We start from the raw sequence: 27535 nt of genomic DNA on the forward strand, positions 1-27535 counted from the left end.
ATCACCCCCTTACAGCTACTGCGAACGTTTGAGAACAGATGATACATACACGTGCCTCTGTAGAGGAAATAAGTCGTTTTTGTAAATGTGTGTGTATAGTATTTGGTTGCAATGCAGCAGCATTGCAAAGGAGCAACTAGAAGGATGCCTGCTCTCTAGAAAGCCAACTGCATTTTTCAAATGCAGAAAGACAGAAAAGAGGCATGCTGCTCTCTATTTCCTTTCCTAGTTGTCAAAGCAGTACTTGTTTGGGGGTTTTTTTAGTTAAATCTTGACGGCAGTTGCTGTAGGAACAACTTATCTATGCAATAACAAAAAATCTCCAGCAAAAAGGTAATACCCTAGAGCATCTTTACGAGGAACATGTTCTCTGGAATCACAGCAAGAAGAGGGATAGAAAACCAACTACAAAAACAAGTCACTAAAGCTTCATCATAAAGATCTCTAGCACCTAACAAGACTATTCTCTGTAAATGTAACGCCTACATAACAGACAAAGAAAAGGGCTGGCCAATGAAGAGTACAGTCAGTAATTCCACATTTATACCCCCAAACATTTATTCAGAATAAAATGTACTTAAAATAAAACACAGTGAAGACTGTGCAACCACAAAACATGACTGCAGCTACCAAACCTTTTATAATTGGAGATTTCAGATCAGGACAATGATTTCAAAACCAAAACAAAAACAGAAATCAATCAGACACCTGATGGAAAAGTTTCTCATCTACGGAGTAGGGTTTGCTCCATTCTCCTCAAGTAACAGCATTTTTTTTATCTGTCTTCTCAGAATCATGTTCTTCATGTGGCTCATACTCTTCACCTGGGTTTGGTGAAACTGAAATCACATCAGCTACAAGGAAGCAATCACCCCTCAGCACCTGCTCAGCTGTCAGTCTGTTACAGCAGAACGAATTCAGGAAAAGAGATTTAACTTTATCATCCTACAGAGAGAAGGATTTCATCAGTAAGCAAAAAAACTTTACTACAAACAATAACCAAGTATTTGATGAACACATCTTTTAAGTGCTATGGGCCCAAAGCCCTCACAAAAGGTTCTACCATAGCATTCTCAATGGTCAGCAACACTCAACAGTCATAGAGCTCGTTAACAACAAAATAAAAGCAAGTGTTCAGCTCCAGGTCTGTCAACCTAGTGCCAGCAGATTTCACAGAAAAGCGAAAGTGATTATATTTCAAAATACCAAATCACTGAACTACCATAAATTAGAGAAATACTGAAGCTGGTCTTTCTGCTGACAGACAGACAAACACCCAGACAGAAGAAACTCTGATGCAAAGGAATGTACAAGTAGTCAAAAACTTCCAGACAGAACAAGCAGACAATTTCCAACTCTTCCACTAATTATCAGTGACTCTGGAGAATCAGCAACTCCCCAAATAATCTGAAATCTAAGTGAAAAGATGGGATCTGAAAACTTGTTCTTACAGGGATAAAGGATTGTTGAGTGTTTATAAAATGTTTTGAATGCTCAAAGGAAAATCTCCACTTAAGAAGATTCAAATGTGCAATGAAATACAGGAGAGAATCATGACTACACACTTCCTCTGCAGAATTAAGTGAAGAAAGTAAGAGCATTTAAAAAGCCTTGTACTTGTATATTTGCATTTCACGATACTATCAAATGTCTGCCAACAACAAATATCCCCTTCTCACCATCTTCTTGCACTAAGGAAGCTGAATGTTGTTTCCACAAGGAATACTGTTGTAGGACACATTTCAATATTTTTATTCCATTTCACTGTGTGTGCTCTTACTTTTTTTTTTTTCAAATACACAAAACTGGATGCTGAAACACACTGAACACTGAGCTTGGCATGGCTAAATGAGAGGCTACAAGACCTTATCTCTAAACTTTGTGTTTTCTCAACAGTTACCTAAAATCCATACCCCTGTTTCAAAGCTTCATGTTATTTTCCTGTGACAATTTTATATTTGCTGAAAACAACACAAATTTTCCTAGTTGCAAGTGTGCAATTCCTCTGGGCACAAAACTGAGGTAGAAGGGAAATTACCAGTCTGTCAAGAGCCTGCAGATGGGTATGGAGATTAATTCTGAATAAGCTGATTATAGATAAAGCACTTAAAAGCAAAATAGATTTTCCCCAAGAACTGGGACAAGGATTAATAGCCCGAGGTCTAAAAGATTCCCCAAGAAACAGCTGAAAGGTATTTATTAGTATTACATTCCTTAGTAAAATCCTCATGTGTGTTCCTGAGCACTGCAGGCAGCACAGATTGCTTTCCAGTGGACTTTGGTGGCTGGTGCACGTGCATGCACACACATGCAGAATGAATTCTTAAAAACTACCACAATGATATATTGATTAGGATTTTGACAAGGTCAAAATCAAATGCTGTTTCTTTTGATCAGGGAAAGAAGTTAAAGACACTTGCTCTTACTAAAAGCTGTAAAAAGAATTGGTTCCTGCTAAGAACAATAATGGCTAAATTAATTATTTGTCCTTGTGATAAAGGCAGCTGTTTGCACTTCAGAAGATACCTGGTACAGAAGACCACAAAAGTGTAACACCCTGAAACTGGCCATTTAAACTTTGATTTGCATACTGCAGACTGTATTTGTAAAACACGCTCACAGCAGAACTGTTATGGAAAACAGAAGTAAACCAACTCCTATTTTTTATGTCCCAATAAATCTTTTCTACTTCTTTGAACGATTAAGTTTCCCTTATGCATAAGAGAAAGTTGTTTTTTTCAGTATCCAAGGTTTATTATGTATAATCCTGAATGACACACTGGGCAGACAGTTCCGTACAAGTTTTGTGGAATACATTTAAAAAACCCTAGTTAGCCCTAATGATGAATTGTGAATTACTGAATCTTCTTTCCTGTGTGTTTCATGAGATTCATTTGATTTTTAAACCCAAAGAACCCAAGCAACTATAATGAGCGATAAGAAATCCTATTTACAAGATCACCTCCCTGCTCAAATGCTGCATGTTTTACTCTTTTATTTTGCATGGTAGTGTCACACTGGAAATATTTTTTGGTAGACAGTCCTGTGCTTTATCAGTAATGGTTTCATCACTGGAGAACACTGCTGAAATGAAGTTATTAAAAGACTCTATTGTAGAGGATAACAGTTATCTAATAAAACACGATGATTTACAGTACTGTGTTATGCAGTAACAAGCTACCCTGCCTTGACACTGGAACCACTACAGCTGTGTTAGTCTGGTACTGTATTGTGACAGCTTCTTAACCTAAACCCAGTAAAAAAGGATACACCAAGCTCATAATGAACAAAACTTCAGTAATTTAGCCCCATGCTTTAATAGTTATCTCCACAAAGCAGGAAAATCATTAATATACAAGTATAACCAATAAAGAGGGATTATTTGGGTTGCCTTTTTCCCTTGACAAAACCACCCAAATTTATCTGACCAACAGCAACTCCACTGCTTTGTTTTCTACTTTTCCATTTATTTTTCTACTTTTCTGGAAGATACGAGGATTAACCTCTAACTCTTCCCTATATTCCTTAGAAAATTCTATCCATAAACTAAGACTTCACTTAAAAGCTTAAGTCACCTGCTTGCAGATTTCTAAAAAGTATAAGGCTTGATTTAGCAAGTTCCATGGCCTTCTCAAATCTAGATAAAGCATCACTTAAAGCAAGATCAACACAACAAGCATGATACGAGAAAAAACACAAGGGCAATCCTTGGGAGATGGGAGGGACACAGGACAAGAGCAAACAGTCAGTAACTAAACAGGCCGAAGGCACCCCAAAAAGTACGAAGCAGAAACTAGTCTGTGAAGGCTAATGATTTGAAAAAGGTCTATAAGCCTCCCAGTGAATTTCTTTAAACTATATATGGTGGCATGTCTTTTGTTATTCCAATTTTTATAAGGAGGAAAAGTAATCGCCTGTAGCAAACATAGAAGTTGTTGAAAGCAGGCAAGAAAAAAGGTCTTAAATCTTGGCCAGAAGGCTGAAAGCTTTTGGGAAAGAGTTACACAAGAAAATAGACCCAAAGGAAGACAAGCACTCAGGTAACTAAGGCACACAGAGAGAAGACCATAAAATTATCTGCTTATGATTAACCACCAAGAGCTAGGTAAGTCAGTAAAGGAACTATTTCAAAATTGGAGACCTAAGTTGGGAAACTCGAAGGCACACCAGTCTACTTCTTAAAGAGTCACTGAGACACTGGGCAAGGATAAGCTTCAAAAAAAGGGACTGAAAATAGGAGTTCGAGGGGAGAACAGTTGCTGGCACACAGCAGACAGATAATGATAGTCGAGAGTAGAAAGAATGAAAGCAGCAACACAAATTTGTGTCATGCAGTGTCCATGTACCTGAGGACATTTCAGAGGCATAGGAAAGTTTATGTTTCACTTAAAAAAAAAAAAAAACACACACACCAAAAAAAACCCCACCAAAGAACAGAGGGCACAATACACTTCTACAACTACATTTAAGTAATTAAAATTGCATTTGGCTTTTTTATTAATGCTCAAGCACTGGGCAATCATTATGTAGGAAGACAACGAACAACGTCAGCTTCCCTGAGTTCAGAAAAGATAGGCTGCTAATGCAAATACCTCCCTTGAGGCTGAATCTCAATGACTTATTCTCCAAGTCTGTAACTTGGTGTCATTCAGTCAACAGTTATCTGTGAAGAAGCTGCTCCTCCTAAGGTTGGAATGAAATATTAATAAAGCTCTGGGGTTTTCTACCTTCTCAAACATAGTTTTCTTTGTGCATATTATTTAGAATTATCCAGTCAATTAAGAACACTTTCTCCACCCAGCACTTACAAAGAAAGGTCTGACTTTAAAATAAAAAATTAAGCCACTCTAAACAAAAGCGATCTCATCTTCCTCATCTGACAATTAACATACCATGACAACCATATGCACCTCAGGTGTTCCATCTTCTTTTATGCCAAACTTCTGGTTTTGAACACAAAGCTGTAAACAAAAAGATACATAATGTATAACACTGGTGGTTCTTTTTCGCTTTACTTTAACAAAACCAAACATCAGTCAAAGAGAGTCCAGGTTTCAAGTAAAAATGGATTGTTATGGGAAAATGGCAGGTAAAGGGTTTTTTCCTGATTTCACAGTAGGTAAAATATGCAAGAGGATCAAATTCTTCTTACACAGAAACAAGGGGAAAAAAGTAATATTAGCAAAAGCTGTTAAGAGGTCAAAAGAAACAACTTTTTAAAATATGACTCCTTGCCCAAGTCCATGCCCAAGCTGTATGTTTAATTACATAATTCTCTTTAAGAAATGTTGAGGGGTAAGCGCACTCTTAACTGACAAATGTGAACCTTTGTACCCATAAACGATGTAAAATTTCTCCAGCCTTCACTATTGCCTAGAACACTGCCTGAGTACAGCACTTTTCAAAACCCTGCCTGCAGGTTAAGCTGAAAATGCCTCTCTTCTGAACAATTACATAGATAAGAAAAGGAAGCATGCGTTTAGTCAGCACTGGGCTCTTGTGACAGAGATCAGCAGAGAACTTGGAAAACCACTGTCTCAATTTTAGAAGCGGCACTGCTGTTTAATGAGGGAGAACACAATTTCAGCTGTCCAACATGAAACTGGCAACTGTTGAATATAACACTAACACTTGAGCTAGAATTTTCCATCAAATGATCAATACAAGTCTGAGCTGGAGATTAGTTACATGTGGATTAAACTGAATTCAGCTGGCAAACTTGGATGAGGTTTCAGAAGAATGCTGATCTTGCTGCCTCCCAGATATTACCTTCAAGCAGAGCCAGACATTTATAAAACTGTCTTTTTATCTTTTTTTCACTGTGTTTTTCTTTACTCACTTTAACTTGTAAAAACCTTTCTTCTAGAACAGATGAAGATCTGAATAGTGGTACTGAAAGTGTTCTAACTAAACTGTACCATGCTAATAAATTATAAACATCTATGATATTAAGCTACAGTATAGTTCATCTATTCCAGTAGAAAAATTACTTAATTTTAAGCAACTGCTTCCTAAATTGGGAATAAAACATAATGAAGAGTGACTTTTATATGAATCAGCTTCATCTTCTCAGCACAGGTAACTGACAGTGGCTACATATATGCTTGCAGTTTACGTCTGTATTAGGAAGCGGTTTTAAAATGCTGTGGCACAGAAGGGATTATTGAAGGCATCTGATGGAACTGCCGGTGTTATCCAGGAAGATCTCCATGTACCTGGAGCTCCAACTGGTACTCAGTGAACCAGTTCAAATATAACAAGTACTCACACAAAAATCCCTGCCTGGGAAGATCAGTATTTGCTGTGTAGCTTGTGGCTTTTCAGGTCTGGGAGATTTGAAGTTTTCCCATTCAGAACACATGGCACTGACACCCTGAGCTGGAGAGGGAGAAATACAGTGCTAGAACACAAAAAGGAGATGGAAGAAATGCTTTGCAACATTCCACCTAACACAGGAAAGCTGATTGCTTCCTCCTGTAGTGGCATAACGTGCGCTAAGAAACAACACACCTATCTAAGTGTTGTTGCCAGTAACAAAACATATGACAGCCCCATCCTTGCCTTCATCCTCCCTCTCTCTTTGTATGGGTAATTCCTCAGGGGCAAGGGTAACAAAAAAAGAAGAAAAAAGGCTCACAAGGAATGAACAGGATGTGCGGTAAGAACTGACAGCCCACAGCATGAGGAACAAAAGCATAATTTTTGTTCATATTACTATGCAAATTACATTGTGTATTTTAAAGAAAAATGCAGTCGTCTGCCCATAATTGTAATGCCCATTCATTCCAAACTTTCCACGCAGTTGAAAACATGAACACTTATTTTCCCAAAAGAGTTCAAAGCAAAAGTTGGAGATAACATTTACTACTCTTTGTAAGCCTCCTACAGTTCCATAATATTACTAGAAACTCTCCCACAAGCCATAACATACCCAGAACAGAAGGCAGCCGTAAGCATACATATCAGAGGCTGTCCCATTCTCAGTTCAGGAGAAACTAAGCTTAGGGTACTGACAACCATAGTGTTTGAAGTAGCACATTGATCCTACAGGGGAAAAAACTGCACCCGTAACTTCAAGCACACTGAAGCAGATTATTTCCCTCTCCCTTTCAATGTGTCAGACAGCTTTACCAGAAAGCTCTGTGCTGAACCAGACTGAAATGTAAAATTCTCCCTCACTGATCCAAAGAAAGTGGTGTGTAAAGCAAGAAGAGATAGTCACGCATCCATCATCTGTAACTGTAACAGAAGAATAGGGATGGCAGATTTTACTCCACAATAGAACTGTTAATGCTCGTAAGGTGGTAAAGAATACAAACTGCAAAACTTCTCAAACAAACAAACAAAAAAAAAAATCACAAAAGACATTTGGCACTATTTTGGAGAACTTTAGTTCTGAAGTTCAATTCTGCCAACTTTCCTGGCTTTTCTTCTCTGCCTTTCTGTCTTTACCTGAAACTAGCTGCTTTCTCCCTCCTGGTTTCCAGCATATTTTAGGTCTGTCTACTGTCAAAATAAAAGCTATACTCTGATTTTCTATCCCCTTCCATAACAGCAGCCAGCACACAGCTATAGCCAGACTGGAGAAGAGTAGTCCCCCAACGGCCAAGAGTACTCAGTAACACATTAGTTACCAGCTCTACTCATGCATTTGTGATCATGAGGAAAATACAACCACTGAGCAGTACTGACACCCCCAGAGAGGAGACAGGGGCTGGATCCAGGCTTTGAACTTCCCCGCTCTATACACATGAACTGCTCATTTCAGCACAACCCATACCTGCAAGCAGTAGTAAAGAGAGAGACAGTCTTCCTCAGCTCTTGCAGTTTTCACAATGGCACCATCTGTACCAATTATGACCTTTCAGAAAACTCAGCTGTGAAAAATTTTTAAAGCATCTCTCTTTACCATGGCAAAAATTAACATTTATTTCAAGGGAAGCACACCTTGCTGTCCAAACATTTGACATGCTTGAGATTAACAGACAGTGTGTTTCCAAAGCAGAAATTAGGGTTCTCAACCAAACTTACTTTCATTTATGTTTATTATATTAATATAATGATGCATTATTATAATATATATTACTATTTTAAAAAATCAAATAAGCAGGACACAGACCTCTAGCATAAAAATGTTTTAGCTCTAACAACTTGAGTTTAGAATTCAAAAGGTGACTACAGAACAGATACCATTACTGGAGACTTTGCTATGTAAACACAATGAATAGTAAGAAAATAACTTGTGTTCTTAAAGAGTATTAGATTTTTTCCCCCCAAGAACAACGATGATATTTTTATTATAGAAGAGGACTAAATTAGAAGTATATATAAATACAGCTATATGTAGACAACACGTAAAATCCTGCAATTTACCAAATGCTGCAACAGATTAAAATACATAATAGAACCCCATTACCTATCAAAGAGAAAGGCAAAGACTTCACATGAGCTTGACCAGCCCTTCTTCAAACGTAAGTTCTTACTCTCACCTCTGATGATGCCAGTCAACGAACAATTACTGCAACTGCTCCATCTTTTTTGTTCCACTGTTTTGCTTAACCAGAGCCCACACCCAGTAATGGCTTTTTTCCTCTCCAAGATTAGACTGTGTCTATATACCCAAGCTATTATTCCTAATGCCTGTAACACTACTGCATTAAACTTGGGTTTTTTTAACAAAATAAATGCATATCATTAGGTACCATCAAATAACTTCCTCTTCTACCTCACACAAAACTCAATTCCAACTGTCATAGCCTGTTCCCATATTTTGTGATTAACTCTTACAAAGTCTGTACCAGCAAAACGGGAAGCATGTCTCTTAACTTGAGATCTAAATAAGCCAAGTCAAAAGCAAGAAGAGTATTTACAACTTTGCCTGTCATAATACTACTTCCCCTGGTTTCCCCAGTTATTAGCAGACTTGTAGAGAAGAAGAGCAAGGGAAAAAACTGCAGTTCCTGAAATTTCTCAGTGAAATCATCAGGAAGACAAACCCACATCTGCAAAAACAGACAGGAGTAACAAACATGATAAAAGGTCCACCAGATACCAGAAAGAACAGACAGAGGGGAAGCACTGCTCAATACAGCAGTCCTCAAAAGAAGCGGGGAGGGGAGGGTGTAGAAAAAAAAAATATCAACATGGAAGCAATTAAGAAGCAAAACAATGCTTCATGTTCTACAGGCCCTGAGGAAAAAAATCTGCTATCAGAAAAAGGCTGTTAAACACAGGGGCATGAAAGAAACAGCAGAGTTCATTCAGAATCGGCACACTAATATGTCAAGGCTTCGTTTGCAGCACCAGCTGAAAGCCAGTGCCAACATTACCTTTAAAAGAACCTTCTGGCCCAGAATTCCTGAACACGCTAAAGGTCACTTCATGCTCAGTTCTTTCCTGGGCTTAGCATCCAAAAGGTCTCGCTCCAGGCTGCACGTCAGACGTCCACCAGAGTTCTGAAGCACATGCACATGCAGATATTCAGGGTAAGTGCATGGCATTTAACAGCTGGTAAGATTCAGTGGCTTCAGCTACCTCTCCTCTTCCTCAATCAACTTAGCAAAGCGCAGAACCAGCTGGGGTATATGAAGAAGTTACAGCATCTGTTACCAAGAGGCTGGCCATGATGAGGCAGCTAATGAAATGCCTTCCTTGAACATCTCCCCAAAGAGGGGGAGAAGGAAGACCATAACAAACAATAATCAGGGTATATGTCCCCCAAATGGACTGACTGTGCAGAGCGTTGTTGGTGCAGAGCCTTGATAGTGCCTGAAGCAATAACTGACAGTGCGTTCAAACACATCGCTGCTTACCATATAGTTTAGAATTCCTGCTTCTGGATAAAGAAGTGGTAACTCAGGGAACCATTTCCGTACCAAACACGTAAGCTTCTCCTAAATGAAGAAAACAAGGCTCACAGCTCCAGATCACTAGTTTTAACATATATAAATATACACTGACATTTGCAATGTATACCCAGGACATTCAAACGTACATTGACCATGACTGCACCTCTTTTAATAACATCATTTAAAGTAACGATGCCATTTGCTTTTTTTAAAAAAGGAAAAAACCACCAACACACAAAACCATACACAACATGAATACAGCAGTTCAATATGGACAGAATTTTTTAAATATCTGAGGGTGGGTAGTGTTAAGGCCCCAAGCAGTTCATGCCCTATCACAGAAAACATTTAATCTTTGCTACAAGAGGCTTTGGTAGGCCTAAACAAAAGAAAACAACTTCACTACATGTAAGTGGAGGAAGATAGAAACCAAACAGTTACACAGACCAGGCCAGCATCTCATGCATCTCCAGATCCCACGTAGCTGTAATGCTGCAATGTGTAACTATTACACATTTTACAAAACATTATACATAGCACAAACGTTACGCCTGCAGAGGTAAGGTCTACCACTGCCACAAATTCTGGTGCCCTTCAACTCACTCACAAGGCAATGGTTTCTAATTTTCCCCTCCATACAGAGGACTTGGAGAAAGGGCAATCTCCACTTCAGGATAAAAGCCTGTTTTAACCTACTCGTAAGGAAACAGTTCCCCTTCTTGCAAGAAATACAGTCTTTCTTCAGCAACTGAGCTGCACCCCCAAACTGAGGGGGGAAGGAAGAGAAGGCCTGAAGAAACTATGTTAAAATAGAAATAAAACTGATCAGCATCCATGCCTTCTCCCATAGGTTTCACCAAAAAAGAGCCATCTTAATATTCAATAGTATAAAAATCACATATTTTTTTTTTATGCAGAGCACAAGTTAAAGCAACTGAAATGAACATGTGCCTCATACAGGTTTGTTTAAGTTGCCTAAGTAGTTTAATACTTACATATTCTTCTTTTTCCTTGGATATTTCCTCAAGAACCCTATTTTGCAGATCATCAATTTCATTTTTTATTCTTATTTCAAATTCACTGTAATCTTCAGACTACGTTAGGAATAACAAAGTGTGTATTTCTTATTCTATTATACTAAACAACAGTAATCTGCTATATCAGGATTAAAAAACAGCTTCCGTATCACAGTTCTGGAGTTGAACATATTCTCAAAAGCATATTTTACTCAGTCTTCTTCCTGGAAACCCATGAGAATCTCTTAAACCTAATCACCGAGAAAGGCATTCCCTTTATTCATGTGGCAGACCAAATGTTCTAGATTCTTGCCTACTTGTTTCCTAAATCAAAGAGCATTTTTCTTTAATTAGCTGATGACAAATAATCATATTAGCAACATCATTCATCTACCAGCAATGCCAGGCTCCATAATTCATTCACTTTTTTCCACCCATAAGCAGGCATTTTCCTCATGTCACCTCATTATTCAAGAATCCTTTTCCCAGTGGGTTTCATTAGTGTGTCTCATTTTAAATCCTCTTGGAAGCTTACTGACCCTTTACAACGCTTACAGACACACACATGCAGGTTCATTTTTTCCTTAAGCATCATCAGAATAATTAACATGTAATCAAACAAACAGCACTGAAATTGGGATAACATTTACATTCCTTGGACTTCTGTGGGGTAGTGGGGAACCCTGAAAATGAGAACAGCCACTGACTTCTACCACCGAAGAGGAAGAACATGCACTGTCAACAAAGTAAAAATGTAACCGCACAACCAGCACAGTGAAGAGCTGGACAAAATTGCTTGTGCTGTGAACAGCTACCATCACCAGAGGGATTTCGTTAAAAGCACAGTGCCATGACTGGGGACTCAAACCGAAAAGTGGCTGACTTTTTTCTTTTTTTTTTTAAGCCATTCAAGTTTGGTCTCAGGGGCCTGTAACACTTCCACAGTTAATTGAGGTCAGAAAACACAATGTGTTCTACATAGTTACCACTTACTTGAAATAGACCAATTTAATGTTTCTAAAGCAATTTGAAAACCAGACAAAAACAACAACAGTGTAACATTTTCATACTTTCTCAAAATTGTTCTTTTCAACCAGCTTCCACCTTAACTGGGCCTTTAAGCTTTTCAATTTTCTTAATTGATAATAAGTTGTTAATATCAGGTTTTCTATTCAACCATTCCTCAGCCTGTTTTTTGAACTAAGAGGAAAAGAAAAATGAAAGAAAGAAAGAAAGAAAAAAAATCGCAAAGTGTTCAAGCATTCAATTTTAATATGCTTTAGCCCAATGCATTAGAAAACCTGCCTGAAGCCTATTTGAATTCAGCTTTTCAGGGTCTTTCCCCACAGAAGAGGGTTTTTGTTGTATTTAATTTTAATTACATTAACAACCTTCTGGAAAACAAACATTCTAACTTAAAGTTCAATCCCTTAACTTAAAGTTACATACTGATATGTAATGAATCTAGAGATTCCAGATTGCACCACTTTTTAAAAAAGTATCTTCACAAAGTAACTGAAATGAAGCATTGGCTGAGGTAACGTACAACTGCAATTCTCAAACTTTAACGCAACCAATCTCTCATCACCAATATGCTCTCAGAATTTCATGATAAAAAGATAAAAAGACATTTTTCAAAAACAAGTTATGTCAGAAAGGGTTACTAGTATATATCAGTGTAACAGAAATAAATAAGGAAGACATAAACTCACCTCAACACTGGCCAAGTGTCTGTTCTGTATGACAGTGATCGTACTTTGCTCCTGACAAACTTTATGTATAATTTCATTGTAAGCACTCCTAATTATTCCCTTCTCTGCTTCATCATGCTCCTGGATTGAATTACACAGAGGGAGATTAAAGATTGAGAGTCATTCTTCATTTATACACACCAACGTTTAAGATGTAAAACCTTTACTGAGAAATTCCCTTGTTAATGGGGAAAAAAATCATTTATCAGATTTTTTCTCTCTCTCTTCTTATAAATATTCTAAAAGTTAGCAAGTCTAAGAGTTCATCTAATAGTTTCAATAGAGTAAAACTGACTGGCACTTCTATGCAGACGTCCAATTTCATATTCCACATGTTATGAAAGAGTTTTTTTAAGGATAGCACAGTTAAATAGATATGAACCATTAAAGCATGCAACTGTTCTTCCAAATAAGAATCATTGGTTCTATCACAGAGAGCAGTTACAAGCAGACTAAACTACTGGTTTATTGTTAGTATGATGCTACATCAATGGACAGGTTCAACTTTTGCTGACATGACCATTCTCTGTCTGCAATGAGAGTCCCTGCTGTGCTGCCAATTCAAGTACCTCAGAGTTAGCAAACGAGAATGGAGAAAATGCTTATCAGAAAAGGTAAACAACAGGGTAAAAGTCTAACATAAGCATAGAAAAAAATTACAAGTAAGGCAAGAACACTTGTCCCAGGCAAAACGAAAGTGATGAAAAACTATTCCTCTCTTAAGACTGGAAAAATTAAATTTATCCATATCACTTCATCCAGAGAAGCAATCCCATTATTTTAAACCGAAACTTACTTTCTATCACCTGTATTTTCAACACAAGCACCAAAACTCAATACAGCTGAAAGAAAGCTTCTCTGCACACAGAGAGGGAAGAACCAGTTTTCCCAGTATTTCTTAGTTAAGCCAGCCATACATACAGCTAAGTTCCTGTAATGCAAAGCCGCCCTCTGCCTGTTGCCTAGAAAACACCTCTTTTCTCTGGGGAGCAACCCGAGTGACTTCCTATCATACTTCCACAAAAAAAGACGCTGCCTTACTGTAGTGCATGAACTCACCCCATACATTAAGAAAAGCTTTAAACTGAAATCAAAGATGTACAACATAAATAGAAGTCATGAACACAGAAAGCATGAATAGAACTTATATTTAAGTTGGCATCCAGTTCCCCACAAAGAGCCAACTCAACCTTTTTGAGCATGTCATCCACATTGCCTATCACCTCCTCTAAATCTGAAGATGCTTCTGACATCAGGTCAAAACACTCAGCAGGGGTGGGGAGAAAAAGAAATCAGCCTTGATTATAATACTTGATAGTATTTTAAGTAATAACTACTTATTTATTGAAAGTAACTTGTTAGGGAGCAGACAGCAAAACCAAGCAAGAAATACAAAGACTTAGCACTACTGGAAATCTAATCAGGATTTGCGCCAGATCTCACCTTTAACTGCCTTACATTTGAGTGATACAATGATTTCCAGAACTGTTAAGATGCACCAGGCAAGAAGGAAGTTGATTCTTACTTTAGTTGATTTTATTTTCCTAATCTCATTTTGATTTTTACCAAAAATGAAACACTGGAAGAATCCAAATCCCATGAGTTTCATGTCAAAAATCAATGTGTGCTGCCCACACAGTCATACACAAGATGCTCAATACAGCAATTTCACTACCAATTGGACTTCCCACTCCTATATAGTATGACACAAAGGCAATCCTAGGATCTAAGTATTTTATTGCCTTAACCTTAAAGGAACTAAGAAGTTTAATAGTGCAAGTTCCAACAATATGTTGCTCCCCAAAGCCTGGAGTTGCATGCTAGAGAGAAGCCATCCAGTCTCTGAAAACTTTCTTGTATGTTATTGACCCATTTCCTTTTGTAAATTCTGAACAATCCTACCCGAGATTAATTTGGATTCAGAAAGAAAAGGAGTATCTATTTGAAATAATGGGAAGGGAAACACTTCAAAGAAACATTTTCTCTACACAATTGCTCACACTTCTGTTTTTTTTTTTAAAAAAGGAGGTAAAAGTTAAGTTGCAATAGAATAATTGCATATCAAAAGCTGAAATCATTAAGACAGATAACTGAAAATTTCTTCCTAGGTATATATTTTATATATATATATATTTTTTTTATATTTTTATATATATATATATAATACCTACTCGTATTTTACCAACCCATGCCAAAAGTCTGTACATTTCCTGTGTCTCTGAACTGTTTGCAGAAAAGTTCTAATTTGAAACAGGTAAACCAAAATTCACCACTACACTAACAACTTTAGTCACTTTCATACATGCAGAATAGCACTCTGAATTGCACCCAGCAATCACAGAAACCCACCTGCAGGTTTGTTTACCTCCTCTAATAAATGACATGATTATAAATAACTGCAAGTAATTATATTCATTAACATTGTACCGCACATGACATGCAACAAGTCTACACTGCTGCTGAACAGCATTTATTGTCAGGTCAAAGAACACTCTTATTCTTAACCCTGTCTGGCCACAGTGCTCTGGGCACAATGAAATGCAAGGGCAGAAAACCTATTCACTATGAAAAGGCACATCCCTTATGGATTATGTACAATTCACATGAGCAGGAAGATTATGCTGACACAAACCGAGAAAATTCACACACAAGTGCAACAAGAAGGAGACCAAGGAAGCTGGGCCTGCAGGAATGGAGAGAGAGCAGGTTACAGTCTTTCCAGGAAGATTAGGAGTCCTAAACTGATCAAGAACATGGATATTAAGCATGGAAACAGGAAAGCTGCAAAGTTACCTCCCTACTTTGCGCTTTCTTTACAAGCGGAACTTGACGGTAATCCACTTCCATCATCCATTTCTTTAAGACAGATAACATACTCAACTTCAATGCTCCAAACCCCCTACAACTCGGACTGAGAGAGACAGACCATCAGAATGGTATTCCAGAAATACTGCAGGACATTGCAAATAGAAGTGGATGCTTTATTTGCATAAATTCTCCACACTCAGCATTTCAATGAGGAAAAAAATCCTGTTATATATTTGGCTGCAACCTCTACCTAGATCACGCCAAGCCAGACTGGCTGCTCCTTTGCAGTGATCTTTCGTCACTTCTTTCAGCAGCATTTAGGAACTAGAACCTTTCAAAATCTGGTCTTTCTATCCAAAGGCCACTTGAAAAGGACTAATTAAAACATTTCAGTCACACAATGAACAGCCAGAGCACACCCATACAAAAGTTATACTTGCATAAAAGTACTAGCCTTTACACAAAAGATGTCCTTTCATAAGAAAGCATAAACTCTGGCTCATTGCAAAGCTACACTAAGAATAAAGGTAAATTTAACACTGTTCCTCAATGCATTACTCACTGTCAGCTAGAGCCACTGTTGATGTGCACAACCGCCCTGCCGCAGGCAGTCACCCCTACTAATGCCTGTTCCTCACAGGCGCAGTTTACACAGTGTCATACTTCACTTTTTTCATCAACAGGAACAACTGACTGTTTGCCTTACCTTTAAGATGCCACTAAACCAGTCAGCAAAAATTTGCAGAGCTGTGTCTGTATCATTTCTGACACAAATTAATTCTTCATTTTAATACTCTCCCACTTAGAGAACTGCTGAAATGCCTCCTCAGAGTCATCTGTTTCAGACCCAACCCATACACCATCTCTGGAGAAGCAGAAAGTTTCTACGCATAAAGTGAATCAAACAAAAATAGATTTGCAAATCAGAAGAATTTTGTGACCATATACTATCTATAAAAATCAAGACATTTTAACACAGAGTTAGCATTACCCACTGGCATAAGATCATCTCTACTACAAAAGCCTCTTTCTATATGCAGTGAAGTAGTATATTTTATATTCCACTTTCCTCTCAGATCTAGTGGCAATATGTCTACCAGAAAATGCAATACAGAAAAGTATCTCAGAGAGATCACAGTCTTATTTTTCCCATAAACACATGGAAGGAAAAGACAACAAAAAGCTTAACAAGTCACAAGAATTCATTTGTATTCTAGTTTCTTTTTCCTATGGATTGGACTTTAAAGTCCAATCATCAGGATAAAGGGCAAAATGGGGTTCAATTTATAATGCTCCTCATAGAGCTGCTCAAATTCAGAAAACAAAGTGAACCTCTAAGAAACAAGGTGAGCAGCCAGACACATAAGGAATGCTTCTGGACTGAACCCTCCCTTCAAAAGTCACTAGTCAAATCTCTTCTGATGTACCTCTGTCATCACACTGACTCCTAGATGGAACAGCAATTACCTACACATCTGATACCTCTAAAATGAGTTTTATTGTCTGGAAATGTCTATTTCCACCTAAAAGCCAACTATATGAAGGACACAGGGTCCACCTCCTTTTGACTTGTATTGGAGAAGAAACTGAAATGTTACACATAAGGGAAAGGCATTGAGGCTAAAGCTGAGGGCAAACAGAAATCACTTTTAAACAAAGTGCAGTCTGTTAAATGACCTGAAGAACATGTAGGGTCAGGGAAGAACGTATCAGTCAATTACCAGTGGAGACAACATCCTGACAGAAAACAGCCTTCCTTGCACCTGGGTGGAAAGTCCCATGATGAAAAATACTTGAGAGCTACATTGGTGTTTGCCTACAATTTGCTGTAGTTCAAAAAGAGAAAATTCTCTCTGAACAGTAGGATTTGACTGGACAAACCTGTGCTTTTGTAATAACTAGCATCCTTCAGCCTTCAAAATCCATCATTTTACTTACCCACATCATTCCCAACAAGTTGATTAAAAAAAAACCTTTTTTATGACAGTTCACTTACATACAGGCTTTCACTTTTTTCCTTTTCTCAGATCCCAGAACATTTGAGTGAAGTTATCACAGACTTTCCCAAACAAGACCTAGGTCATGTAGATGAAGAAAAACACCAAAACACCTCTCTGTCCTCCTCTTGAGCCAGGGGGTTTCATCCCTTCAGACTCAACAGCCAATATAATGGAAAAAGCAGTGTGACAGAACTTCAAGTCACACACAAGAACTTGTCAGGAGCCTTTTAGATAATTGAAATGCAGAGGTCATATGAGCAAACAAATATAACTTCAAGTAAAACAGACGGATGGGCCAGAACATGGCAGCAACAGCCTTCCCTCGCTGAGGACTGAAGGTACTGCAGAGGTGTGGAAGTGAGCTTGACCAATTTTGTAGAACTACATATGATGATACCACAACCAGGCCCCAGCTTTACAGGCACAACACAGCAAAGTTCAGATTGGGGCCAAAAACATAAGAATTTCCTTGCATTATAACTAACTAGATGCAGCAACACACCAAAAAAAAAAACCAACAAACAAACAAATAAAGAAAAAATAAACCACACAAAAAACCACTACACCACCAAACAGTATTTTATAAAAATTATAAAACCACTTTCATAACAATAGCTACTACAGTGAACAGCATACATTCAGTACAATAGATTATTTAAAACAGCCAAGTGACATGAGCTTTGTACAAATATGCTTGTCTATAAGCAAATTCACGAAGGAGGTTTGTGCTAAATTTATGGAGGCTGTTCAAATCACTCAAGTGCACAACAGATTTTTCTCACATTCTTTTTTGAACAACTGGAATTTCATATACCAGAATACACATGGATAGAAAGTGGCACAGCAAGGTAGAAGCCAGGTTCAAATAGAACAGTTTGGAGGGAGAAAAAAAATCAGCCCATTTAACAGCAGCCAAAAGTGAGGAGTAGAGCCAAGAAAAGTGCACACTAACAGTTTCATAACCAATATTACATCCTGTTTACAAAACTAATAGCACTAGTCACACCAGAAGAGCATCTGCATGCGTTCCATCAGGCTGTCCTCAAGGAATAAATCCCGTAGATTATGCCCTATTTCTTCCCATTTGTTTTTCTGCTATGAGCACACTTCCATAAAACATAAGCAACTTCACCAGCACATGGATACAGAAGCCAGATCCAAAAGGATAACAAGTTACCAGATGAAGATGGCTCAGTAGCCTACATGTGCTTAGTCCCAGTTGCCATCTCTAAGTGTGGTAACTCAAAGGCACCAGAACAAGCTACTACACACTATCCACAGGGCAAAGGAAACATTCTTATAGACAGCTAATACACAGCAGCTGACAACTGTTCAGCTCAAACCCCAGCGTGCTTTAGAGCAGCTTATGCATAGGCCCACACTCTGCTTTCCTCTGAACCAATGCAGTATTATCACTTGGAAAGCATGGAGCTCACCAACTGTTTACCCAGGTCCCTGGCTGGACAGAAGCTGTCTGAATTTTTCTAAAGTTCAGGACAACAACAATTCTCACCAGAAGTTATAAAACATAAGTCAGAAGAGCTCTGTGATGCAGAAAAGAAGTCTGCAATACACAGCCCCAACCAAAGGGCATTAGCTTCCAAGCTCCTGTTCTTCTGAGAAACACCGGAAAAATACTCGTGTGTCTAGGACAGCACAGCGTGACCTCTTCAGCTCTATAAAATTGCAGCCAAGGTTCTCACTGATATTTGGTAAAAACTTATTTCCGTTTCCCTACTTGGGAAAACTATTTTCACCTTCTAGCCCTTAATATAAGAGAGGACAGTTAAGCTGAAGCCTAAAACTGACTCAACACACCTAGCAGCATGTCAGTACCCCTTCAAATATTTTCAAAACACTTAAAATTTCACTGCAGTATAATTTTCTAGAAGATGCTTAATGGCTACCACCTAGTGGATTAGCACAGTATAACCTTTAAACACACACCAAAAAAAAAAAAAAAAAAAAAAAACCCAAACAAAAAAAAACCCCAAAAACCACAAAACGAAAACTTAAACCAGAAAAACCAACACACACTACACCACCACAACCTTCCTCTGTCTGAAGAAGCAGGATCCACACAGGGCCTCTAGTGATAGAAAGCCATGAAATGCTACCCTTCCAATATCTTTTCTAATCACGCGCCAATCTCCAGTCAGACTAGAACCAAAAATTAAGTGTACCAAAACATTTTTTTAATGGCATTGAAAAATAATTCCATTAGAAATTGAGTAATTCCATGAAAATTTGAATGCTTCCAATTTATTAATGCTGCTTCAACCTTATACAAACATATGTGCAGTCTGTAATCTTAATACTTTTTCATAAGAACGGTCTCATACTTGCACGGACAAATACATCTCTTAAATTTGTACAGACAAGCTGATACTACTGCCAACCTTTTTACCCTCTCCAAGCACACTTGCACAGTCAAAATAAAAGCAAATTATATTTCTGAAGTTAAAAAGAAGAAAAGAAATTATTTCTAATAGCAAAGGCCAGTAATGCCAATTTGGTAATACTTCTAGTGATAAAGTCCTCTTCAAAAGTTCTTACTGCCTCTACAGAGCCTAGTTCCCTGTCTATTTTCCCACTTTCTGTTGTTGGACTGGCTGAGAGGGAGAGCCGTGGTATAAACATGTGCTTCTGTAGTGTTTAACTCTCACCTTAACAAACAAACAAAAAAAAGCTTTAAACATTTTCCATTTTGCTACACTCGTCCAAAGTACACAGCCACCTGAAGAGAAATGGCTAGGAAAGCATGTAAGCCAACCACAAAACCCACCACCACAATTTACAGGGTAACTGCATTGACTTTTTAATTGTAGGTTCTCTCATTAACACCTGTCTTCTAAATATTCTGTGCTTTGTGAAGTCTTGTTAGCCACCAAACGCAATACCATTAAAAAAAAAAAAAACCACAAACCAAAACTGTTGCTCAAATCAAGGATCTAGGTAATAATTTGCCTCTAGAAACAAAACATCTAGGAGACCACGATCACAAGTAACACTGAGAACTACAGGTGTCAGGTGTACAACTTCACTCAGAAATGTTATCTAAAGTTTCATCTGCTGCTGTTGAGGTCTCCAATTATAAAACATTAAACATTTAAGAAACACCCTCCACAAGTTCTCAGTGTTTCAGAATCAATACTGATAAAAGTGACATCCTCACCTGTAACATTCTTGAGCACTCAGAGAGGGGCAAGTTTATCCACTTCCAAAATTAATTCTTCCACTGCTGAATACAAGTTCTGCTGCACCTCATCGCTCCTGGTAATCAATTCATCTCTTTCATCCTACGCAGAAGGAAAAGCAAGTCAGCCACTCACACCAAACACCACATACACAGTGTGGGAAGTGATACAAAAAAGCGTTAATCCTTGCAAAGTACAAATAGCACAATACCTGCCTGACTAGGAATGAGTGAAAAAGCAAATTTTGGTTTTAACATTTGCTCCTATGACACGATGACCTTGCACGAATACAGCATCCTTTACAGTGTAAGAATATGATTGCCTTATCAGACAACTAAAGAAACAGTTTCTGCATGACTGTTGATAACAGTGGGAGCCCTAACTGACGCTGTAAACTTAAAATGTCATAACTGTCCTACAGTTTTTGATTGTATTACAGAAATTAGAATTTGGATTATCCATATTTCCATACATGTCAAATTACATCTATAAAGTCAAACTGCAAAAGATTTCTTTCTGGAGAAGAATGCTTTACAGTCAAAAAAAATCCTTTTATTAATTTTTTCCTTGCCTTCTAGCAGGAAAGACCGATGACCTGTAAGCTCCCTACTGATTATCTGCAGTAAGATCACTAAACTAATTTTCTAGAAATAAAATCAAAGTTTCCCTTGGATGACTGGCAGGATTAGTTCTGCTATTGGGAGAGGAATCCCACATTCGTATCAGACAAGACAACTAACAGACTTACCAAAACCAAACTTTTTGAAATGGATGAAGGAAGATAAAAAAACTATACTCAGAAGCATGTTTGCAGTGTTCTTTTCACAGTGATTTAACCCAACACGCCCACAGAAATATGAAAATATACATGAATATGGAAGACCAAATGACAGCTTTACAGACCTATTGTAAAAATTTGCTATTTCCTTCTTCATCCATCTCCAAAAATAAAAAAAGTAAGTAAAAAGATTGAAATGCTATAACACATTGTCCTGACACATGTTCCCTTCCCCATTTCCCCCCCAAAAAAATCTTGGGAAGTCTGGTGTGGAAGGCAATTAGTAAAGAAATAGAAAACAACAGAAGAGTTAACCAGGGCACTGCTATCAGTTTCACATGGAGCCAAAGAACAAATGAACATTTCCTACTAACAAGCAATATATAATATATCTGTAATGTAGATATGTATACACAAACACAGGTTCAAGAGTGTTTTTAAATGTAGTTTATCCAGTGAAATCTTAGAAGTCGACTTAATCAGTTTAAGCATCCAGGGAAGATAGACTAGAAATAGACAAGGGCAGAACAAGATCCAGTGGCTGGAAATTGAAAGATGGACAAAACACAACAGAAGTGTAACTCCAAGTTGCAACATACACTGCTTTAAAACTTAGATTAGCAGCTACACAGATGTTGTAATTCAGCCAGACATTAGTGGCCTGGATAATAAAAATCAGTGGAATAAGTTCTACTACAGAAAGTGAACACAACATATTACTTCAGCACTTAAAAACAAGAAACAAACAAAAAAAATATTTAATAGGCACTTCTGCAATTATTGGGCATCTCTGGTGACCAAAAGCACACACAATTTTTACAGACTTTGGGCTGTTCTTCCCACAAGACAGGAGCTCATTTGTAAAAGAATACTGTAATGCACTGCATAAAAAGGAGTAAGGACCCCCTGCCATAAAGAACACTTTCCAAGACAAGACTTCTGCAGAATATTACTTCAAAAACTAAAGCCGTAGAGACGTAACATAGTAGAAGATTCAACCAGGCAACCAAACTCCAATACCAGTTTCAGCACTAGAGTAAATTGAACGGTCTACACATGACTGAACATACAGCTTGGGAGCCACAGGACAAGTCTGCTCCCTGTGTCTGCCATGTAATTAGATACATGTGACTTTTCATGGCTCACACAATGCCTGTTCAATAACCTCACAGAGCATTAAGTGCACAGGCAGTATATCAATAGTCTGCTTAATAAAGATGTAAGCTCATCACAACAGCAAACATTAGAATTCAACTTCTTTAGAACAGGCTAAAGGCTTCTCAAACTACAAAATTTAGTTTAGTTTGTGTCTGGTCCATCTTATACCTTTCAAAATAAATAAATATATAAATTAATTAATAAACAGCTCCACAAACAACCTCACACAACCAAGCATCAGACACTGTCAGACCAAATGCCAAACCATCTTACCATCTTGTTTCAGACTATAGCAATGCTTAGGAAAGTCCATAAAACACGACTATGTATAGTGCAATCACCTCATCAATGCATTCTTGCTTTAGTGTGATTTAATGACTTCATAAGCAAGAGGGGAAAAAAAATAATCCCCCTCCATAGGTAAGTTCTAATCCCTTTTTAGAGCCTTTTTCTACTTTTGGCCCAAGTTTTTTGCTCCCTTTAGTGCAAGTTACTACTTTTTGATATACAGAATAGCTAAAGCTACCTCTGGCATCAGCATCCTCATTAAACGGCTCTATTTATCCTACCCTCCTCCACTTTTTTTTTTTTAAACATCGGTGTGATTATTTTTATCATCCTTCACAGAAAAAAATTCTAAATATGTACACTAGAGTCTCCAATAAGTTTCTAAACCAAAATCATAAATTAAACGACACATCCATAAAACACTATCTACAGTATCTGAAAAGTCAGTAGTTCTATTACACCCCATTACTAAGAGTATCTGCCCACACTGCAAGCAGGGAACTTCTAATTATCCCCGTTTTTTCATCTGCAAAGCTGCTGTCCTCTTGGTAACATTTCATAGGAAAGCTGGTAAGTGATTGCTACCACCACCTTCCTATTGGGACACTGAACTTACATCAAATTCCAGGACTAGTTTTGAATATATTTTTAAGTATTTCCACTCCAGAAGAACCATCTTTGTTATTTTCATACACACCATGCACCAGTACTATCTCAGTTCACTGATTATCTTATGTTTCCAAGACATACATCATGTCATGATACAGAGAAGGTGGTGTTATTGAATGCCGTCTTTGCTTCAATCTTTGCTGCCGAGGCCGGACCTCAGGAACCCCAAATGCTGGAGGCAAGAAAGTCTGGAGACAGGAAGACTTTCCCTTGGTCGAGGAGGATCGGGTTAGAGATCGTTTAGGCAAACCTGACACCCACAAACCCGTGGGCCCTGATGGGATCACCCCCGAGCACTGAGAAAGCTGGCAGACGTTATTGCTGAGCCACTGTCCGTCATCTTTGATGGGCATGGAGAACAGGAGGGTGTCTGAGGACTGGAGGAAAGCCAGTGTCACTCCAGTCTACAAAAAGGGCAAGAAGGAGAACCCAGGAAACTATGGGCTGGTCAGCCTCACCTCCATCCCTGGAAAGGTGATGGAACAGCTCATCCTGGAGGTCAGCTCCAAGCACGTGGAGAAAAAGAAGGTCACCAGGAACAGTCAACGTGGATTGACCAAGGGGAAGCCATGCCTGGCAACCTGACAGCCTCCTACGGCGGAATGACTGGCTGGGTCGATGAGGGGAGCGGTGGATGGTGCCTACCTTGACCTCAGCCAGGCTCTTGACACCGTCCCCCACCAGAGCCCCCGGGCAAGCTCAGGAGCGTGGGTCAGGCGGGTGGGCAGTGATGGGCTGAGCGCGGGCTGAGGGCAGAGCTCAGGGGCTGCGACCAGCGGCGCAGAGCCCAGCCGGGGGCCTGTAGCCAGCGCTGTGCCCCAGGTCAGCGCTGGGTCCCGTCCTGTTCAGCTGGGTCATCGGTGACCTGAGGGGACGGGGCGCAGCCTCGGCAGCTCTCCCGATGGCACAAACTGGGAGGAACCGCCGGGACACCAGCAGGCCGTGCTGCCCTCAGCGAGGCCTGGGCAGGCTGGAGAGCCGGGGGGAGGGGACCTCATGGGGTCCCACAGGGGCCAGCGCGGGGTCCTGCCCTGGGGAGGGACAGCCCCTGCGCCGGCACAGGCTGGGGGTGGGCTGCTGGGGGGCAGCTCTGCGGGGAAGGGCCGGGCGGTGCTGGGGGACAGCCGGTTGCCCGCGGGCCAGCGGTGGCCCTGTGGCCGAGAAGGCGGGTGGGAGCCTGGGGCGCGTTAGGGGCAGCGTGGCCAGCGGGTGCAGGGAGCTGATCCTGCCCCTCTGCTCGGGCTGGTGAGGCCCACCGGGAGTGCTGGGCCCAGCGCTGGGCTCCCCAGTCACGGGAGACGGGGAGCTGCTGGGGAGGGCCCAGCGGGGGCTGCGGAGCTGGTGAGGGGCCTGGAGCACCTCCCTGGTGAGGAGAGGCTGGCAGAGCTGGGGCTGTGTAGCTGGAGAGGAGAAGGCTGAGGGGGGATCTCATCAATGTAATCAGTTATCTTAAGGGTGAGTGTCAAGAGGATGGGACCAGGCTCTTTTCAGCAGTCCCCAGCGACAGGACAAGGGGCAACGGGCAAAAACTGCAACACGAGAAGTTCCATCTGAGTATGAAGAAACACTTTTTTACTTTGAGGGTTACAGAGCACTGGAACAGGCTGCCCAGCTGAGGAGTCCCTTTCTCTGGAGATAATTCAAAACCCACCTGGATGCAATTCTGTGCAACCTGCTCTGGGTGAGCCTGCTTTAGCAGGGGCTTGGACTAGATGATCTCCAGAGGTTCCTTCCAAGTCTGACCACTCTGTGATTACATAAATGCCTTATTAAGAACAAACACTCCAGTTGCCCATCTTCATTTTAGGGCAGTATCTAAGAAAGACCCAGTTAAACCAGCATAAATCAACTAAGAAAGCATAGAAAATGAAAACTAAAATAATGCCGTTTACTTTGCACTCAAACTTTATGGGGTTTACCCACGCCTGTGGTATTCAAGATGCATTAGGTTTCCCTGAAAGCAAAACAAGATGTTCGTTCCCAAGAGCTTACAAACAAGGCTTGTGACAGTGAGAGAGGGCATCAGCACGCCAGAGAGGTTAAAGGAAGAGCACATTGCTTAGGCAATTGAATAGCAAAATTTAACTTAGTAAAACCAATTTTGACAGCTGGGTTGACAAATTAAGCAAACAGAGTTAAACAGTCTGCTACAGTTTAATAGCCAACTATTTCATCCATCTGTTTGGGTTCACTGGGCTTCCTGTACATTGGATTTACACGTATCTCACTACAACTGAGCAGGAAACAAAGTCAGCAACATCAATGCATTTGTTAGCCTATCTACAGTCAGCATAATTTAAGTAGGTTTGAGAAGCAGAATATTAAGCATGCCCTTTTACTGTGTGCATCTTCAGACATTTCTGGTATTTGAAAATATAGTAGCCAAGATCCTGTGGCATGTTACAACACATAAAATAGATCTTCAAAAATCAAAATGCTTCTCAGGAAATAACAAAAAAAAGTTAAGTCATTACACTGCACATTAAGACAGGACAGCCTTTGTGGCACTGTAGCTCTCCATGATGCCCCCAAAACTCTTGTTCTGTACATTTCACCTACCTAAGTCTTCAAAATACTTAAATTCCACAAAAGCCTTGAGATGTCCTGCTTCCAGCTGCTACCAATCCGTCTTGAAAAGTAAATTAATTCTTCAGGGAGCTCTACACTTCCACACACATTCCCACTTGCATACCCTTTGCAGCACTCAAGCACTCTGTGGGATACCTGACATCTAGAAGAACTCCTGTTGTCTTTATTTTTCCCCATTTAAAATATTTGTGACACTACCATGACAATTTCCCCTCTTCAGAGAGCAGGAAATTTTTTTACAGCAGGATGCTCTTGAAAAGTCATAAGATTTCATGTCACCATTCGTTTACACCTTAGCTTAGGCAACCAGGAACAATGTCAGAATGGGCATGGGAGAAGCAGAGGGGTGTCAGTTTCCAAATTAAACTGGTTTTCAAGCCAGGTGTGAAGCCAACACCTTGTCAACAAAAAACTGAAGGCTACACAAACATATGTGGAACTACTAGAAGCGGCATAGTGCTGTAAGCTCATTTCATCGGTATTTCAAATATTTTGGCAGTGTAACACACTACAATGCATCATGCAAACATGACTTGTTAGCCATTCACAACTAAAACTGAGGACAATGTCCAGAATAACATATTCCAACAAATTAGTCCATCAGAAAAACTTCAAGCATGCTTCTAGAATGAAACGTCTTTTCATGATGTTTCTCATGGAAGAATGCTGCTAGCTCATGTTTGCAACTCAAAATAAAAAACCTCAAAAAACACCTCACACACACTGCCACCTGAATGACACTAAATAAACCATCTCCTCTATTTAATAAACAATTCCGAGACTCCCCAGTCACACCACTGTATCTGTACCTGTCCTGTCCTAAATCCTGCCCATGTTAAGATTTTTCTTTACCCCCAGTCCAACTCGGTCAAAGCAAACCTGGAGGACGGGGCAAAAACAAGTTCTAAGACAGCTTTGCTTTACTTGTCTGCTGTTGTTCAATGAGGCTTACAGACCCACTTGAGCTCAACCATCCCATGTAATCTCCCGAAAACTGCAACTGCTACTATTTCACATGAGATCAGGAATTCACCCAAGAAGAGCTTGTACAAGGGAATCCCTAGGCAGTACCTTGCAGCCTAGCTGTTCTACACATTACTCCCCTATACAAGATACAACACTAAAACGTCATCAGCTTATTAACACTTATCTTAATGTTGCCCAGTTTAAACTTTGACTTTATTTTGTTTTCACCTACAGCAATCAAATGTGTTCCATGCTACAGATGTTTTAATAGTTTTTCCTGCACAGCCAACAAAACCATAACTTACTTGGGATCGGTTGATGGGTCTGCCCCATCTACCCCGGTGGTGGCCAGTGCCCCCACCCCGCTGGAGCTGCTGAGGAGACAGGCTGCAGTGCAGACCTCAGGCTGCAGGCAGTGCCCAGACCTTTCTCCTGGGGCAGGGACAGGCAGCAGAGCTGCCTACAGA

General features: G+C 39.6%; 1 protein-coding gene across 1 annotated transcript in view; it reads right to left on the reverse strand.

Moving 5' to 3' along the window:
* Positions 1–728: 728 nt before the first annotated feature.
* Positions 729–27535, reverse strand: part of STK31 (serine/threonine kinase 31) — a 39441-nt gene continuing 12634 nt past the window's right edge. The window contains 17 exon segments of the mRNA XM_037383855.1: positions 729–759; positions 761–945; positions 4893–4961; positions 6932–6966; positions 6969–7044; positions 9330–9455; positions 9813–9893; positions 10844–10942; positions 11935–11995; positions 11997–12064; positions 12577–12696; positions 13740–13880; positions 16130–16203; positions 16206–16274; positions 16277–16307; positions 20599–20631; positions 20633–20722. Of these exon segments, the coding sequence (XP_037239752.1) occupies positions 729–759; positions 761–945; positions 4893–4961; positions 6932–6966; positions 6969–7044; positions 9330–9455; positions 9813–9893; positions 10844–10942; positions 11935–11995; positions 11997–12064; positions 12577–12696; positions 13740–13880; positions 16130–16203; positions 16206–16274; positions 16277–16307; positions 20599–20631; positions 20633–20722 (1389 nt within the window).

Source organism: Falco rusticolus, chromosome 4, assembly GCF_015220075.1.
Source record: "Falco rusticolus isolate bFalRus1 chromosome 4, bFalRus1.pri, whole genome shotgun sequence".
Lineage (NCBI taxonomy): Eukaryota > Metazoa > Chordata > Aves > Falconiformes > Falconidae > Falco > Falco rusticolus.